We start from the raw sequence: 19,799 nt of genomic DNA on the forward strand, positions 1-19,799 counted from the left end.
ATAAACAGCTTTAAGTGCTGTTTTCTATAATCTCCACATTTGGTAAATCGAGAAATATTTGATATATTTTCATATTTCTTTGGCTTCTGTGGATCTGGAATTTTGGGAATGTAGTCATCAGCTTCTCTTGGTCAGTGATCTGTCGCAATGGTTATACTAAAATGACTCCTGTTGGGGTTACAGTAAGCAAAGAGCAAGCATCAATTCACTGAGGCAGTCTAAGTCCCATATGGCATTATAGGCATTATACGCGCCGAGGTAGTGGTAGGAGCCATCGTGCCCATCGTGGAGTTTTCCTGAGTTGACATTTCCACCGCAGAAGTTTGTTGCACACAGTGAACAATCTCGGAACCCATCGTATATCGGTCTGACGACGATTAGACTCTGGGGGCAACGGCCAATATTTCAGGGTTTCCGGTGTAGCCAGCGGACATCCGGGCCAAGACTTCCTCTTCCGTGCGGTGGTCATTGTTTACAGTCCGATTAGCAACATGAGACGCGAGAATGGAGTTGGAGTTGAGAGACGACGTCTACATCGATACTTTTTGTAGGTGTTTTAGGTCCAGACGACATTTCGGCTAATCTCTTTAAACAAATATCTGCATATGAGACGTCGTCCGGTGCACGGAAGAGGAAGTCTTGGTCCGGATGTCCGCTGGCTACACCGGAAACCCCGAAATATTGGCAGTCGCCCCCAGAGTCTAATCGTTGTCAGACTGATAGACGATGGGTTCCGAGATTGCACAATGAATGACCTAAGCATTGTCCATCATCATGGACCATTCCAAGTTCTTGCCCATGTGGACGCTCGCTCAGGAAACTGCAGGACGGCACCACCTCCTTGTCCACTCCTTGATGGAAACAGGAGTTAGAGGGTCCTTGGCACAACAGAACAACACAACAAAACTGAAGTTGGAGGTGTAGAGGCTGAACAGGAAAGGAGACAGTACAGCACCATGGGGAGCCTCCATGTTCCTCAACGCTATATCGGACACATATCCTTGGAGTTGCACAAACTGTTGCCTGCCAGTGAGACAGTCCAACATCCAGGACAACCCATCAGGGCATCCATCTGCATCTCCCTGAGCGTTTCCCCATTGTTAAATGTCCTCTGCTCCTGCCTGCCTCGTAGGTGAACTGCAAGGGTTCTAGTTCTCTTACGAGGAGCGTGAGGCAGTTCAGCACCAGTCTTAGCTCGTCACGATTCAACCGTCTCACAAAATTTCATGAAATGAGAAACGATTCATTCCTCCACCATGAAAGGATTATGTGGCGATGCCATTTTCACCTGTCTGACATTAGCTAACAGTTCAGTTTAGGCAAGTGAAATAACTTTAGCCGCTTTTCCACCGCATGGTACCGGCTCAACTCGACTCTACTCACCTTTTTTGGTTTTCCATTGGGCAAGTACCAGGTACCAGGTACCATATTACCTGGTACCAGGGGGTACTGTCTGCAGTGGAAAACCAAGTGGTACTCCCAAAAGCAAGTAAAGTCGAGGCAAGTCGAGGCGAGTTGAGCCGGTACCATGTGGTGGAAAAGCGGCATTTGGTTGAGGTTAAGGTTTTGGTTTGGTAGAAAACATCTCGGCATGAGTTGGGAATCAAACCTGGACTGTTGGAGCTGAAGGTAAATGAGATCAGGCTGCATGATGTTGTTGTTTTGACTGTACGCTGCCACGCTACACTGTATACTGTCCCAGCACTGCCAGCGCTACAGATCATTGTGTGTCCTCATCCTTGTGTCCTCAGAGGATGGTTTGGGGTTCAATGACTGGAAAAGTGATTTATCAAACACAAAACTATGAACTCTCCCACCTCTTCCTCAGACTGGATCTCTATAAATATCTCCATGAAGCGTAGTGGGTCTCCTTACATTTAGAGCCATGATATGATGATAGCATTGGCCCACCAACGCATATTTCTTAGGGACCGTCACAAACTAATAAAATAACCCATAAATTACAGTGTTATCATGGTAACCATGGTAACGGATGTTGCTATTGTCATGTGTTTTTCCGCAACGGGAACCTTAGGAGAGGTGAAGAAAAGTTCAACGGATGATCATCGTGTGAAAGTCATCTCTTTTTCTTTGTTTTAAATAGGCCTGTTCTTAGGTCTGTTAAATGCAATTTTTTTTTACTGTTTTTTATCTTTTAATGGAAGGTGGAAGAAAGGCATCGAGTGGCCTCTTCTTTGTTGTGTTCTACTGTTCAGTGGGGAATTGTACACATGAAATATGTTTTGCTTATATGGGTTCAAAGCTGGAAATGTTTGCAATTCCAATTCCTGGAGCTGACAGGTTACTGCTCAAGATCTCTCTCTCACACACACACACACATACACACACACACACACACACACATATATGCACAAATGAGAAGTGAGAGTGTCAAATGAGAGTACAGATATAATTTCACTGTGAATGATTGTGTATTGTGAATCTATGATTGCAAATCTCACCCCTAGTGTGTGTGTGTGTGTGTGTGTGTGACAGCATATGATGTGTTCGGGGCTTTGGTGCCAGGTAGATGGGGAGAAGGACTGCAAGACCAAACTGGACCCTCCCATGGATGGAACCAAGTGTGACAATGGGAAGGTATGGGGGTGAAACTCTGTTTAATTCAGTTAATTTAGAAACTTTTCTCTGCATCACATGTTGTTGCAGCGCTGTTTTCCTGTGCTCCAGTATGCTTTTGGACTAATTTACTGAGGTTAATAAAAAAAAACACATTCCCCTCAATAACGCATAATATTCACCCTCCTTTCCATATCATCTTTTCATAAATTGTGCCTTGCAGTGGAGCTTAATTTGTTTTTTACACATCCCTCTCTGCTGATTTCAACCCCGGAGTTACACTTGGGGATAAGCTCATCCCAGATCTGCACTTGAGGTGATGAATATGTAAATGAGGGCACTATTTGGCAATAAATTGAGTTGCCATAAATAAAACTGCTGTCTGCAAGAAAGATAGTCCGACTGACAAATATTTAAATATTTAGGTAAATGAAGAATTACCATGATCCATTACTGCATTATTCATCCTAAATCTGCCATCCCTTGAGTTGCTTTCAATGACACCAAAACAAAGGCACGTTGTTCAAATTGAATTGAGCAGTGATTGGATCTTCCCTCACCAGCAATCACACATTCTTAGCTTGAGTCTGGAGTCCTGTTTTAGTTACATGACTAAGCCAAATAACACGGTTCAATCACCGGAGCAAGTGCCTGGCTCCCACAAAAGAAAACAATTCCGATTTAAGCCCTTGAGTCACCTAAAAGTCTGACAAATTTCATTGTGGACCAGCAGTAATTATTATAATTAAAGGAGCTGGATCCAAATGAATGATAAACAATCTAACCGTCTGGGTCAACTGTTGATGCATTTAATTTATAATTACCTATAATTACAGTGTAATTAGTGACGAAATGGGGCTGCAATCTAAAGTGGTGCAGAATATTCATCTGAGCTGTCACTGCTACAATGTTAGGTCAGTGAAAGCAGCACAAAATGGTCTAACCAATGTGCGACTTATTCGTTTACAGACAGTAGCAAGTTGAATGTGAATAGTAGAATAGTCCAGTTAGAATACCGTATTTCCTCTAATATTGGCCAGGCCTTTATTTACCTCAACTGCATATGGTACCAGGCCTTTATTGGAAGCAGGCCTTTATTTCTAATTCCCTCTGTTTTGCTCATATTTTAGTATGAAGCCTCCTTGTTTTCTGATCTGCTTCTGTTGGGGTTCGTTAGGTAGCCGTTTTTTTTTGTTACTGCAATGCATTATGATAATTACGGTAATCAACGATGGCAGGCTCCAGAGACTTCCGCTGGCCGAGCCGTCTTGTGGCATACTGCCATCTTGTGGCACTTGTACGTTACTACAAACTACAGTTACATTATATAACAGGCACCAGGAGTTTACTGGTATCCACCGTTGTTTTTTCCTTTGTTTTTTTTTTTTCCCCGGCCTGTATTTGGGGCCGGCCTTAATTTGTTCGTGTCGACCACGGTCCCAGCCATTATCGGAGACCTGGCTTTTAATTGACTACCGGCCACTATTAGAGGAAATACGGTAGTGTAGTCCAGTAAACTCAGACTCTGATTATGAGAAACCTGGTTCAGATCAGATGCAGGTTACTGTGGCTTGGAAGCATCTCACTGCTTCCACTTTGGGGTTTCTCAGACTCGCACAGCATTATGGGTAAAAAAAAAAATTCTCAACATAAAACATGGCGGTAAGCAGTACTTACTGTTACTATTGAGATCCTTATTACTTTTCCCTGTATTAGAAGTAATCTACCACTGCTCAGTCAAAGAGGGAGGCGGAATATTGTGTTTACTGGTTTATTCACAGAGAGACTCAGTCACAGGGAATCAAAGGAAGGTTCATGTAAACAGATGAACTTGAATAAAACCTGAACTGGACTATAGGAATATATACTATACTGTATACTATACTATACTATACTATACTATACTATACTATACTATACTATACTGTGTGCTTGGAAACGTAGCCAGTGATTTGTTTTTTGACTCATGTGGCTCTAGTTTTGTAGGGCAGGTGAATGTGTGAGTGGAGGCTTGCCATTGGAGTCCAGCATGGGCCAGTGGAGCTCTTGGGGGTCGTGGGGAGCCTGCAGTCGGACCTGCAGCACAGGTGTCAGTGGTCGTCAACGCCAGTGTGAGCGCGACAGGTAGATCAAATTACATCTGTTCTACGAGTCTTTACACACACTGGAGTCTTCACACACACTACACATTGGAGAGGCAGGTACTTCAAACTTTACACTGTTGAAAATGTTGATCTTTTGATTTGATTCTTTTGACTTGACTTGTGTCCATAGGCCCGGTGTGAAACACTGTGCTGGCCCGAGGATGCAGTACAGGCGATGTGAGACCCTGGCCTGCCCCGCTGGCCTTCCCAACTTCAGAGATGAGCAATGCCACCACTTCAACCGCCCAGGTCTCAGCTGGCACTCTGTCATAGATGATGGTGAGGAGATTAAAGGAGTAAATGGGATTACAGAGTAGTTCTATTGGTAACACTTTACAATAAGGGTCACTAAATTAAGGGTTAGTTAATGCTTAATAAGCATTAACTAACCCTTAATTAACAGTTAACTAATGTGTCTGGTAATCATTTACTAATGGTGTTCATGTTAACTAAGGTATTAATTTATACATTATTTAATAGTCATCTTTATAAACTATTAAATAATGTATAAATTAATACCTTAGTTAACATGAACACCATTAGTAAATTACACATTAGTTAACTGTTAATTAAGGGTTAGTTAATGCTTATTAAGCATTAACTAACCCTTAACTTAGTGACCCTTATTGTAAAGTGTTACCGTTATATTCAATAGTAGTGATGTTTTTCATTGTCTTTGTTTGTGCCGATGTGCATGGGATGGAGTATAGGTGTTTGCATTTGCATGTTTACATCATGGTATGCTTTCACCTTTGTGTGCTTCTGTGTGTACTTTATTTTTATGTGTGTATGTTTTTGTACTTTGAGTCATCTCACATTTGTCTTTTTTGATCACTGCTGCAGCGCTGCCCCATGCTTTACTGTGGTGCCACCAAGTGGCAGTGGTGGAAAGTAACTAAGTACATTTACTCAAGTTGTACTTGTATTTTGAGGCACTTGTACTTTACTTGAGCATTTCCATTTTATGCTACTTTGTACTTATACTCCACTACATTTTAGAGGGAAATATTGTACTTTTTACTCCATTACATTTATTTCACAGCTATAGTTACTAGTTACTTTTCAGATCAATATTTTATATTTAAAACATTTGATCATCTTTATAAAATAACTCTAAAATAGCATTGTTATAGATTAGACTACCCAAAAGTATAGCTAAATTGTTAAGATTAGCTTCACGTTGACAACTTTAAAATGCTGCTTACATGTACATGTATGTCAATAAATCAGTATTAATATTCCAATCATTTATGAAAAATATAACTCTCTAAATGGGGACAATTTGCATAATGAGTACGTTTACTTTGATACTCTAAGTACATTTTGCTGCCAATACCTATGTACTTTTACTTAAGTAAGATTTTGAATGCAGGACTTTCACTTGTAATGGAGTATCTTTACATTGTTGTATTGCTACTTTTACTTAAGTAAAATATCTCAGTACTTCTTCCACCACTGCCAAGTGGCACCAAGGGATAACTGTTTTTTGAAAGTTTAAAGGGCTTCATTACCCAGAAATCCTGTAAGATGATGCCAGTGATTAATTTTGAAGCCAACAACAAAGCAGGCGGCAATTCCTCTAACGTCCGCTAGAGGCTGGCTCCAAAATGACTCCAAACCAGCTCAAAATATAAAGTGAATACGTTTTTTCGACAAGAGGTTATGGTCTCAGTAGCTAATTTCACTTCTTCTAATGTGTGTCCTTATGGCAATTTTCTAAATAATAGCGTCATTAATGGGATATAACGGTTATAAAATGGGGTTGTTTAGTGATTGACAGGTCGTCTGTCCAGTGATTGACAGGTCGCCGATTATGAGCCAAATAGTAGGCTCCAAAAAATGGCGGCGATCGTAAACCTAATCTCTTGGCTTCAAAACGGCCCTTCAGAAACATATGTTTTTTTTTTCTTTTTTACAGTCTATGCAACTAAATGTTGTTTTCTTAGTGTGTAGTGTAGCAAGGTAGAGGTGGCGAAGAGGTTCAGCCATTGCTGGTGAGTCCAGCTTTCTTTGGACAAAGCACTCATTGGCTGCTGTTAAGGAGACACATTTGGATTTCACTCTTTAATTTCTATTCCTCACTTCCTGTGTGGAGAAGATACTGACACTAGAGTCGAACTTTTTACAAAAAAATCTTGCCTACTGCAGGTTTAAAGAGACATATCTATGGAAATTCTGACATTCCTCCATAGTTGGAGCAGGGGGAAAAGTTTATAATATTGTAATATTAGAGAGAGTTAGAAAATATTAAAGATCCCCAAGAGCACTACACACTGAACACCGTGGCTATGAGGACACTAGCCTAAAGTCACATTCATTGCCAAATACTGGATATAGCAAGTATAAACATGCTTCTTTATGTGTACATGCCTGTTTAAGCATGGGGAATGTTAACATTGGCCAGCTTGTCAAGCACTGCCAGGGAAATTAAGGCATTTTTGAGAGGTTTCTTGACTACAGTCAATCCTGATGTAAACATTTTGACAGGTGACGGGATAAAGAGTGGCCTGAAGGGTTTATGAGGGAAGCAGCTGGCAGTCATCCAGCCTTCTTTATGTCTCCATCAGGGATAATTAGCAGATTTTAAAGGATGGAGAGTCAGTCCTCGTTTTCCTAAGAGTCTACCAGCAGAGCTGCAATAGCATTGGATTGAGCAAAACATACACCAGGTGCTAATTGTAATGCATGTAGGCTGTACAGTAGACCGTGATGTGGTCTACTCTACAGCCTACATGCATGATCTCAGTCATGGAAAGTGTTCACTCATGAGTAACTCAACAATTTACAGTGATAGTAGACATCTACTTTTTAGACTACATCTTCTGGGCTATATGACAAGAATAAAGCATTATCTTGTATACTGTATATGGACTCCTCTGGTGCATATTTTTGATATGCACAGCTGTTTATGCATTGTTTAAATATGTAATAATGCTTTTACTGCTTGGTCTAAAACTGGGCTATGCATAGCCAAAAAGATCATGGGCTATATGAGAGCTAAATATGCTTTAGCTCTCAGATTTCAACATGCCGAAATCACGTCTAGTGCTCAGTGGGAAGTGTAATTTAGCTACTAAATGTCAATGAAAAGAGAACAAGGCCATAGCAGTAGTATAGCTAGAATTAGAAAGGCATGTATGCACAAGTGCATGTGCTCATTGGTGCATTCCTGCATGCAAGTACTTGTGTGTGCTTGTGTATATCTGATAATATAATTTCTTTGGCGGTCATTCAGGTTACTGTGGAGGTCATGCTGGCGTCGTGACATTATAGATCTCAGTGTGCTTTTCACTGTGTTACAGAATGTTTACTGTGGTATGTCTGCATGCGTTTCTTGTCTCTATGTGTATACAGCTCAGAAGCATAGTTCTAAAGCTGTCAAAGAATGGTTTACATTGCTAACCCTCACTACCATAAACAGAGACTCTAGCGGAGAGGAACAGCGGGTGTGTATCATTCTCTCTCTCTTTTTTTCTCCCTCTTCCCTCCTGTAAATCTCTCTCTCTCCGTCTAGAGAGGCCTTGCACCCTGTTCTGCTCCTCATCAGGGAAGGAGCCTCCACATCTCCTGGCTGAGAAGGTTCTAGACGGAACGACCTGTGGAGCACAGGAGGCTGGACTCTGTGCAAATGGCACCTGTGAGGTACAAATGCAATGTTCCATTAAAAGTCGGAAGTCAGAAATTCCCACCTAGTAGGCTATAATTACAGTCTCTCTGTGTTCCAGTGGTCCGCTCAGTAAAAACGTTGAAGAAACAAGACACCCATGAGATATTCTTTGCCCAACTGTCTCAACCTCAGATCAGTCCTCTGTGTAATAGGACAGTCTAAAGTCTGCAGGATACATTACCCTAACAACATTCTAAAGAGTATAGACTGATTATGAGAAGACTCACCTAGCCTACATCCTAATGCCTACCCTTCTAACCCCTTAGCTTTTCCCCAGCTATCGGCTTAAGATACTAGGTACTGACTAAGCAATCTCGGAACCCATCATCTATCGGTCTGACGATGATTAGACTCTGGGGGCGACGGCCAATATTTTGGGGTTTCCGGTGTAGCCAGCAGACATCCGGGCCAAGACTTCCTCTTCCGTGCGCCGCTCATTGTTTACAGTCCCATTAGCAACTTGAGACGCAAGAATGGAGTTGGAGATGAGAGACGACGTCTCATATGCAGATATCTGTTTAGAGATTAGCCGAAATGTCGTCTGGACATAAAACACCTACAAAAAATATCGATGTTTGTGTATTGTGTGGAGAAACGTTTGACTTTCGCGTCTCAAGTTTTGTCTCAAGGAGTTAGAGGATGTTGCTAGGGAAAAGAACGACTGGGCTTCTCTGCTCGCTGTGTTGCTACCACAACCCTGACCTGTATAAGCCGCAAGAAAGTTGAAGGATGGACGGATGGATGGATGAATGGATGGAAAGATGAAAAAAAAAAACTATGCAAGATAGAAGGACGGTACCCAACACATGGACACACATGTACATACATCAAAACGACATACAAAGAACAATGATTTTTTGAGTGTTTGAAAATTATAATCTTTGAATTTAAGTGTCAGGTTCAGGTCACAACTATGGCCATAACCTTGGTTCTGTTTTCATTCTTGATCTGAAACCACTCTTGATATCAGTGGGGGCTGGGAGGAAAAAGAGAGGAGGAAAAACAACCCACTGTGTAATGTTATTTTACACTAGTTGGCTACTTCTCTACTTTCATATGTTCAAGAAAAATTGAGCAGTAAAACAATGGCTTACAAGATTTCATAAAAACAACATCAATTTATTCAATCCTGTTGTTGTTTCCAGATGTGCAATGGGCTTCTCCACAAAGTTGAAACCAGACATCTCTGACTGCAGGAACATCTCTGACTGTAGTTTTTCCAGGTCTCCGTCCAGGGCTACTCTGCTACATAACATGTGTTTTCTTTCCATCTGGTAGAAAGTGGGCTGTGATGGCATCCTGGGCTCCATGGCCAGAGAGGACCACTGCGGAGTTTGTAATGGCAACGGAAAGTCCTGCCAGGTCATCAAGGGAGACATCAACCAGACGAGGGGGGCAGGTACGCTAATAAAGGATTCTGACATATACTGTATATATTTCATAGATTTGGAACAGTGTAATATTTATGTGTGTCTGTCCTCTCATGCTAAAGAAGAAGACTGACACACACAAACATAAATGCTCAGTCTAGCAGGTGTTGAGTAAAAAATCCTTCAACAAAGCCTGATTTAAAAAAAAAAAAAGATTACAGTGCAGGGTGTAAACTGTTGGATTAAATTGATATTTACTTCACAAAATGTCTGCTTAGATACTGCAGCCTGTGTCAGTTAAGGTTTAGTTGATCTCACAGCTTCTCTCTCACCTTCTCTTGTCCTCCCAGGCTACATGGAAGCAGTGATCATCCCTAAAGGAGCCAGGAGAATCAGGGTAGTGGAGGAAAAGCCAGCTCAGAGTTATCTGGGTAAGAGCCACTTTACTCATGGCTGACTATACCTTTGCAGAGAACATAATTGTAGTTTTACTTACATAATGTCAAGCAATTATCCTAAAGGAAAACTAGGACAGGGGTGGGACTCCAACTTTGAAAGAAGACTTAAGCTCTGTTCGAAACCTTTCCCTATTACAGAAATAGTGCACTAGTGTGTCAGCCATTTTGTACTAGTGTCCAAATTCTCAATGGTTAATTTGATTCACTAACATCAGGGTATCCAATTCCGGACAGCATATGACCAAAAAATCACAATCATATACCAATATATTTCATCCTGTACTGTTTTCGCTGAAGTTTCTCATAAATTAACAATCCTCCATCTGCCTTTTTTAAAGTTTAATATCACTTTTACCTTAACTTGTAATTGATTTTCTTCCAGTCCCTGCAAATGGATGATAGCGCCCCTATTTTTGAGATTCAAAATTCGTATCCAATTCCGGACACTTACTTTTGTCAGTGTATTCATATACTCAATATTAACCCTTTATTAACCCTTCCTGTACCTTCACAATGTTATAGATACTTGTAAGAAGTGCAGGCTATGTACTCAAAGCTCTTATTTTTCCATTTATCAGCCAATACTGATTCTCTACATGAAGTAACTGTCGCCCAAAGTGGGATTTAAGGGTTCCCGCTTCTTGTTTGTGACTAAGTTCGTAACTTAGTGATTTATATGCTTAAATGTGTATAGATATTTATTAAATTTGATACCTAGCTTCTGAAATGTGCATGAATTTACGTCACTTAGCTTTCGGTTGGGAACTCTGTATAAAAATGCTGGAAAACACCGGAAATTACGCGAGTGACCGAGTGGCTGGAATTGGATACAATTCTGTTATATAGTTCACTATAAAACACCCACAATGCACTGCAAATTGTAGTGAACACACAATGTACCCTACCATTTCTCCTGTATACCACAATGCAATGCGATCATGTCTTTCAGAAGAAGAGCTAGGTAGTCGCTAGCTTGTGAGCTAGCTAATGTTAGCTAGCTAATGTTAGCTTTCAAGCTTATTGTTTGCCAAACCAAAACAGCTTGGTACCGCATTAGGGGACAGCAGCTTAGTTAACAAAACGACACTTGAACATAATTAGAATTTCAACAATTTATTTGTAATTTAATATCAAAACTTCCAAAATTCATACTATCTGAGTACATTTCAACCTGCTGTCATGAGTGCTTGGTTTGTTTGAGATGCTTGGTTTGCAGGTGCGTCACATGAATTGCCGATGCAGTTTTTTGACGCAGTGATGTTTAATGTAGTGTCGGAAACTTTGTTTGGTCATTGCCCATAGTAGTTCACTATATGATTAACACTGCATAGGGAATAGTGAGTGAGTGAACGAGTCAACCATTCCGAATGCAGCTTTAATCAGCTCAGTTCTTAATTTTGCTAGTTTCTCTTAATTCTTTTTTTGTATTGTGATAATTTGGAGTGCCTTCCCTTAGGGTAATTGCTTGATAGTGATTTGTTTGTGGCAGAGCACCCAATCAAAGTTGGGAGAAACGCCATTGACTTTTTTCTTCCTTGTGGGCTGTCAACAGATACCATGGCATTTTTTTTTCATGTTTCTCATTAAACAATACTAACCACAATTTTACACCATTACGTAACAACTGCCTGGTGTATATAACAAGCAAAAAAAAAAATGTCAGTGTTTTCCTTTATTTTTAACTTTGATGTGCACACTGACTGCAAAAAAATAGATTTTTTTGTGAATTCTTTGGTTTGTCTTGAATTCTGTTAATCTGCAAACTTTGTATCTGACTGTGATGCAGTTAACGCACAATTTATTCTCATTGTTTTGCATAAGAAATTATTAATGTTGGTCAAACAGCCATACAGCATGGTGGTCTGCTGCACACTTCAAATGACATGAACTTCTGGTAAGGCATTTCCCCATGACCCACAAGTACAGAAGAATTCTCCCAGACTATTCAGAATGTACACGTTCCCTTGTTCTGCATCACATTCAGAACAGTACTTAACTGCTCATCCATTCCTCTAATCTCTGGTGTAGACGATCTGTCTTCACTACAGTCCACAGCTTCCTCAGTGCTCAGAGGGCTGCTGCTGGATACATTTGTCATGTGTCAGCTTCTTTCCTTTGATAGCCACCTATAGGCCTGGCTGGGTCATTTATATCCAGGGGTAAGGACACCACAACACAGTTTATCCTCTACCCTGTAGCCCTCCCTACTAGCCTTTCACCACGAAACTCCCTTCTCCAATGATGCTAATCTGCTTAAAGCAATAGTCCACTTAGTTTTAACATGGGGGTTATTTGGCACTTGACCGTGATGAAAACCAGAATATAAACTAATCACCAAGATGAGATGCAGCTGGACGAGTTTGCAGTGTTCAGATTTTTACTTCCCATTCATTTGAATGAGGCCAGAAAATAGACTGAAAACTGATATTTAACATTTGGTGAATAGATTCAACAACAGATCCTGCTTTTAAGACAATAAAGCAATCCTGGGTCCTTCATCATTTTGCATTTCTATTCTTGGTTTACACTAAAATTAGTATTTAAAAATAAAAGTAGATCCGGTCTTCCAGACAGGAACTATCTCTCCTAAATGGTATCCCTCCGCTATGTTCTCTTCTATCAATAAAAATGCTATTTGGCAAAATTATGTTCTAAAATGTTGGACCAAATGTCAATTGAAAATCACAGGAGCGGGATCTGTTGTTGAATATGTTCACGAATGTGTTAAATGTACATTTTTAGGTTATTTCCGTGGCCTCATTCAAATGAATGGGAAGTAAAAATCTGAACGCTACAAACTCGTCAGTGGATTTTGGGGGTCTAAGACAAGGCCAACAAGCTGTCAGTTGAACAACAACAATTTCCCTGTGTAATTTTGAAAATCTATCAACACTGATTTGTACAGAAACTGGGTTTGGGATCATGGAGGGACATTTTTGAGAGATGAGATATTTCCATTCAAAAATTCAAAATAGCCATCAGTTAACTGCAGCTTGGCCTGTCTGGTGTTAAGGGACAAGGTTCAAACCCAGGTAGACAATGTGATGATCAGATTACACAGTAAAGGATTCTATATACTCTACACTGTGTAGGGCAGTGATCTTCAACTTTTTTCATATCAAGGACCCCAAATGTAGTCCACATTAGAACCACGGACGCCCATTTGATGCGATTTTGTCTCTCTGACCAAATCTGAGAATATTTTCTATTGTTAGATATGATTTTTCCAGAATTCCATGACTGTCTGTATTGTACATAGAGAGATAACAGTGAAACTATGATCAAAACAGTCATTATTCTGCATTCTCTATTTGTGTTAACTTCTTGTAAATGAAATAATGGTGAAGTTTAACAATTCATCAATTTGCTGGGGACCCCCTGGAACCCCATCAAGGACCCCTGGTGGTCCCCGGACCCCATGTTGAGAACCACTGGTGTAGGGAACTTTTTAGAATCACAGGGTTCAGGTTGAGCAGTTTCAGCTGTGAGAGTTTCAGATAAAGTGGCGGCATGGTACTCAAAATACCGCTATTAAACCGTAGTTGCAGTCTAAAAGTGTATACCGGGCTTCTTCTCTGACAGCTGTACTTTTCAACATTAGTGTTTTTGGAAGCCATTCAAAAAGACTTGTTCTAAGATAGAAAGTGTTAAAGAGGGAAAACATCTGCCTCACTATCATTTTATCTTCCACTCCAGAAACTTGCCACGTATCAACAAGATTCCAAAGTCAGACCCTATCAAGATGGAGATCCTGATTTCTCCATTCTGATGTTTACATTTCACAGCCCTCAAAGATATGGGTAAGCGTTCCATCAACAGTGACTGGAAGATAGACCACCCAGGCTCCTTCAACATGGCCGGCACCACGGTCCACTATGTTCGTAGAGGACTCTGGGAGAAAATGTCTGCTAAGGGACCTACCACATCCCCTCTGTATCTCATGGTGAATTGCACAATTTTCACACCTCTGTAATCAGGATTGACAGTGGTTCAAAGTGATGTAAAGTTCTTACTACAGCAAATTGTGGAAAGTTTGCAGGTATGTAAGCTTTCTGTTTGCTTGTATGCCTGAAGTAACCATGTTTCAAAACATTCTTTCAACTCAAAAAGAAACATAAAATGTCAATCAGTCTTTTTGAGTTAGGGCAACTACAGTTTTTGTATCAAGAGATATCTACTGTATTTATACCATATTCCCTCTAATAGTGGCCGGTAGTCAATTAAAAGCTAGGTCTCCGATAATGGCCGTGGCCGTGGCCGTGGAACAAATAAAGGCCGGCCCCGAATACAGGCCGGGGAAAAAAACAAAGGAAAAAACAACGGTGGATACCGGTAAACTCCTGGTGCCTGTTATATAATGTAACTGTAGTTTGTAGTAACGTACAAGTGCCACAAGATGGCAGTATGCCACAAGATGGCTCGGCCGGCGGAAGTCTCTGGAGCGTGTCGTCGTTGATTACCGTAATTATCGGTAATGCATTGCAGTAACAAAAAAACGGCTACCTAACAAACCCCAACAGAAGCAGATCAGAAAACAAGGAGGCTGTCTGCAGCTTGGCCCATACCTCTGACTAAAAATTAACACTGGAATGAAGTAACCAGAAAATTGAATATTGGATAAATCTGCGCAGGATAATGCTAAATAACAGGTCCTTTGAGAAAAATGACAAATGAAATACATATAATATCATTTCTTTCATATATAAATGGGTCATTGTAATTGGTGCACAGTTCTCTCTCCTCTGCATATCCCCTCCCAATGTGCAGAAAGAAAACGCGTTCAGTATTCGGTGTTGTACTTCACAGGCATGAGGTAGAATTTTTGCACACCAGGCATTTTATTGTCAGTGAGCTTACAAATAATACAATAATGCAGCAACAGCACAAAGTTGGAATGAAGGAAACGTATCAGGCCAAAATGGTTTGCCCTCAAAAATCACTGTTACCTATGGATATAGCAGAATGCCCCAATTCATGATGAGAATATGAATGAGTAATGCTATCAGCAGCAGCCTATCTACTGTGAGTTGTTGTCAACATGGCTGTCATAGACATGACAAATGATACGTTCATTCAAAGTGGGGATATTTCTGCGAGCTTCTGGATGCAGTTATTCTCAAAAGAAGCAAAATGAAATCTCCACATGGCACAGCATGCAATCAGTGGTTTAGAGTCACATTAGCATAACACCCAATCTGCAAATTTAAAGAAATATACATTGGCCTTATCGTTTTTGGTTTTCTAATTTACCCAGTTGGGACATATTTGACACTTTTTTGGGTGTATTTTTTTTTTTCTATGCATGACAAAGCATTTGTTTTACATGGGGCTCTATGATGTAAGAACAATGTCAAATGTCAAAAAAGACTTGTGCATGATTATCTATATTCATGCATAAACATTTGTTGAATGCAAAATTGTGTTTTCGCACAAAATCCGTATTTTAACAGCTGTTAACACAATTTTATGACTGTTTTGTGTATGACCTTACTTGTACAAGAGTGTACGAAAACCCAATTTTGTATATAACAAATGTATTTACGCATGAATATAGATAATCACGCACAAGCCTTTTTTGGCATTGTTCTAAGTAACGCCATAGAGCTCCAAGCTACCCTGCATGGCCTCACACAGTTTAGAGGGTTTGTTGTCTGAATGTCTAAAATACAACTTTTATTGGATACTCAACAAAACATAATTTTTTACAAACAAGATTTGCAGGAATAACAGAAAGAGGCTCACTCCCGTGACTGAATACTGTTAATATAAAAAAACAAAAAAAAAAAAAAAAAAACATTAATCCCCACTACCTACCCTCATGTTATAGCGGAGTAATGATTGACAACATGATGTGTCCGTAATATTAGCTGGCTGTGCTCAGCGGCACTCTGTCATGGCAAGAATTAGGGTTATAATTTTAATAGGATTAGCTCCTAACAAGCCTAGCAGTGCTCCAAATGAGATTAGGAGCACAGCGATGGTGGAAGAAAGTAGTGGGCAGCGGCTCACAGAGCTAGGTCAAGCAGAAAGTGAACTCACCATAAGAAATGGGCACCAGACTCTGCTGCTGGCTCGTTCTCCTGATGTTAACTGAATCTTATGATGACAGTTCTCCATTCTGCATGGATGATAAGATCAAACCAAGGCCCATGAAATACAAACCTTCAAAACAGAAATAGAGCAGCTTGTTCTGGACCGTTTTCAACATCCTCCCTTTTAAAGGGAAACTACAGACAATCCATGCAGTGTTACTGTACTTAATGAAAACAACTAATGGAATGTAGCAATCCTATTTCACACTCTATGTCCCACACTCAAGTTTCCTATGTTACATGTTACAGTGTGTAATGGTTTTCAAGTTCTGAAGTATCTACAAATGATATATATATACAGTACTGTGCAAAAGTCTTAGGCACATGTAAAAGAAAAAAAAAGTAAAGCGAAGATGCTTTCAAAAATAATTAAATGAAAAGTTTCTAAATATCAAAAAATGTACTATAAAGAGCAGTCTACTGACACACTAATGCAGAAAAAAATGAATAAACATCTAAGACACAATTTATAAGACTTTTGCACAGTACTGTATAGATATACAATACTGTCCAAAAGTCTTAGGCACCCTAGATTTTTTAAATAAATTTCTTAGAAGTCTTAGATGTTTGTTTTCTGCATTAGTGTGAGTAGACTTCTGTTTATTGTAATTTTTTGATATTCAGAAACGTTTCATTTCATTATTTTTGAAAGCATCTTCGTTTTATGGATATCTTTGACATATGCCGAAGACTTTTGCACAGTACTGTATATATTTTTTACAGTGCAACATAATGTATATGAGGGTTAGTGTCAATACTTTTCAATACTTTAATCAAATCTACTGTATAAGGACAATTAGGAAAATGCACACTCATTATGTGAATTGCAGTTTATTTGATCTAAATGAATTGAATTGAATGAACTGAATTGAGTGTATTGTATAAACCAGGAATATTATATTAACAAGGTTTCTAAAGAAGAATTCAATCATTTTGGACCCTGACATAATGGATATATCATCAGGTTATGTCAATTTGAAAGTATTCCTTTATGCCAAATTGCAAGTTGTCTCCATAACACGTTCATTGTTTCTGTAACCCAGGTGCTGCTGTTCAATGAGCAGAGTCACGGTGTCCACTACGAGTACACCATCCCTAAAGAGAACAGTCCAGGCCATCAGGGAGGCCGAGGCTCTGGGCCCAAACCCAGCGACGCTCTCTTCATGTGGACCCACTCCGGATGGGAGGACTGCCACGCTGTGTGTGGTGGAGGTACAGAGGCTCTGCTGTAGCGTCACAAATCTACTAACCACAGCTGCTGCAACAACTTGTTTGCTTATGACGGCTAAAAATATCATAACCATGCCAGAAAAAGAGAAATATGTGGTGCAATACAGTCAATGGTGTAGATCCACACTGCAACAATAAAAGTGACACAGGTGGAAAGTAACTAAGTACATTTACTCGAATACTGTACTTAAGTACAATTTTGAGGTACTTGTACTTTTCTTGAGTATTTCCATTTTATGCTACTTTATACTTCCACTCCACTACATTTCAGAGGGAAATATTGTACTTTTTACTCCACTACCTTTATTTGATAACTTAAGTTACTAGTTACTTTGCAGATTCAGATTATTAATACAAAATATAATCAACTAATAAATTGTGATGTATTATTATGTATACTGTATTATTATTATGGATTACTGTAAGATACCCAGCAGTATATAAAGTAGTGGAAATCAGCCCCACCTTTTCCAGCTGCAACATTAAAGTGATGCTTACACATGAATGCATCAATAATTATAATTCAATAATATAATATATACTGTATTATTCTGAAATAGGCCATTCTGCATAATAAGGACTTTTACTTTTGTTGCTTTAAGTACATTTTGATGCTAATACTTTTACTTAGTAACATTTTGAGTATTTTTATACTGTGGTATTTCTACTTTTACTTTAGTAAAAGATCTGAGTACCTCTTCCACCACTGAAAAGTGAATAGTCTGATATGGTAGATGTGTTTCCAAATGTAGGTTACTGTGACACAGTAAACTGTCTTGTCTTTAGCCCTAGTCTCTACTCCAAAACACTCAGAGTTGTAGCTTGAGAAGAGTCAGCTCAGTTAACCTGAACAAACTGTTAGCTAGCTGTTATTTATGTTGACACGTTGCTTTGATAACGGTTTGACAGGTGAAAGGAAGACGATTGTTACCTGCGCTAAGATTGTCAACAAAACGAATGGCGTGGTGGACAACAGGAAGTGCCGTCACCTGACCAAACCAGAGCCTCAGGTCCGCAGGTGCAACGAGCAGCCATGCTACACAAGGTAAAGACTCAACAAAATGGGTGTAGATGATTAGGGTGTAAAAATTTTCAGACAAATCCAAGACAAATTCAAAATCTCTTGGCCAAACCCAGACGATGCGGTTTCTGGTCTCAGTGTATTGTTTTCAGAATGTCAGCAAATTGTGTTATACTGTACATCAATGCACAACACAAGCTATCCAGTGTTGAACCACCCTAATATTTTTTACTACTATTTTACAGTTTTACAGTTTACATATCAAATGTGTAGCCCGCACTGTGTATGCATCCTAAAAAGAAAATAAATGAATACCTTTGTAGTATCTTATTGGTAACACTTTACAATAAGGGTCACTAAGTTAAGTGTTAGTTAATGCTTAATAAGGGTTAGTTAATGCTTAATAAGCATTAACTAACCCTTAATTAACAATTAACTCATGTGTAATTTACTAATGTGTTCATGTTAACTAAGGTATTCATTTATACAATATTTAATAGTTTATAAAGATGACTATTAAATAATGTATAAACTAATACCTTAGTTAACATGAACACCATTAGTAAATGATTACCAGACACATTAGTTAACTGTTAATTAAGGGTTAGTTAATGCTTATTAAGAATTAACTAACCCTTAACATAGTGACCCTTATTGTAAAGTGTTACCATATTATTAATACAGCAATTTCAAAAGATTTGGTCTTAGAAACAGCTCTTCCTGACTTGGCCTTGGTACTGGTTTTGATCTTGGTCTAAAATAAGTGTATTTCTTGCCTTGGGGTGGTCTTGACAGCGAACCTTGTTTTAAGCTAGTTTAACTGACCTTGATTGCTTTGCATCTCAGCTGCTTTGCCTTTTAAGGCAATCACCATTGAGGCTAGTACATTTATGGTGGCATAAATGACCGATATGGTGAAAAATCCTAAATATGAAATGACACATATAAGCCAGATAGGTAATCAAATACTGAGTTGTCAAAACAAGGTGACAGAGGATTATCATTAATTTAACAGTTGTAAGTACTACTGTAGCAGGATAGTTCTATTTGTTACAGATGCATTTTCTCAAATAAGTTATAATATCAGTGACGATGGCCTAGAAAATGTAAGTGCAGGGTGACTGTATGTCTGCAAGTCACTGATAAAAGCCACATATTAGAGTTGCACTGAGTCTAATGGTCTGAGCATAGCATTCTCATTGAGGTTATTCATTTATTTATTTTGTACTAAAGTCATAAA

General features: G+C 39.4%; 1 protein-coding gene across 1 annotated transcript in view; it reads left to right on the top strand.

The window, feature by feature from the left end:
* LOC139667305 (A disintegrin and metalloproteinase with thrombospondin motifs 19-like) overlaps positions 1 to 18,587 on the top strand; it is a 45,385-nt gene extending 26,798 nt beyond the window's left edge. The window contains exons 12-20 of the mRNA XM_071546753.1: positions 2,497 to 2,598; positions 4,556 to 4,701; positions 4,852 to 5,000; positions 8,236 to 8,363; positions 9,667 to 9,787; positions 10,109 to 10,189; positions 14,002 to 14,159; positions 17,352 to 17,520; positions 18,448 to 18,587. Of these exons, the coding sequence (XP_071402854.1) occupies positions 2,497 to 2,598; positions 4,556 to 4,701; positions 4,852 to 5,000; positions 8,236 to 8,363; positions 9,667 to 9,787; positions 10,109 to 10,189; positions 14,002 to 14,159; positions 17,352 to 17,520; positions 18,448 to 18,587 (1,194 nt within the window). The remainder of the gene's footprint in view (positions 1 to 2,496; positions 2,599 to 4,555; positions 4,702 to 4,851; positions 5,001 to 8,235; positions 8,364 to 9,666; positions 9,788 to 10,108; positions 10,190 to 14,001; positions 14,160 to 17,351; positions 17,521 to 18,447) is intronic.
* Positions 18,588 to 19,799: the final 1,212 nt, after the last annotated feature.

Source organism: Centroberyx affinis, unplaced genomic scaffold, assembly GCF_046629955.1.
Source record: "Centroberyx affinis isolate AG114_WGS23_722 - 3 ecotype Tasmania unplaced genomic scaffold, CSIRO-AGI_Caff_v1 ptg005443l_1, whole genome shotgun sequence".
NCBI lineage: Eukaryota > Metazoa > Chordata > Actinopteri > Beryciformes > Berycidae > Centroberyx > Centroberyx affinis.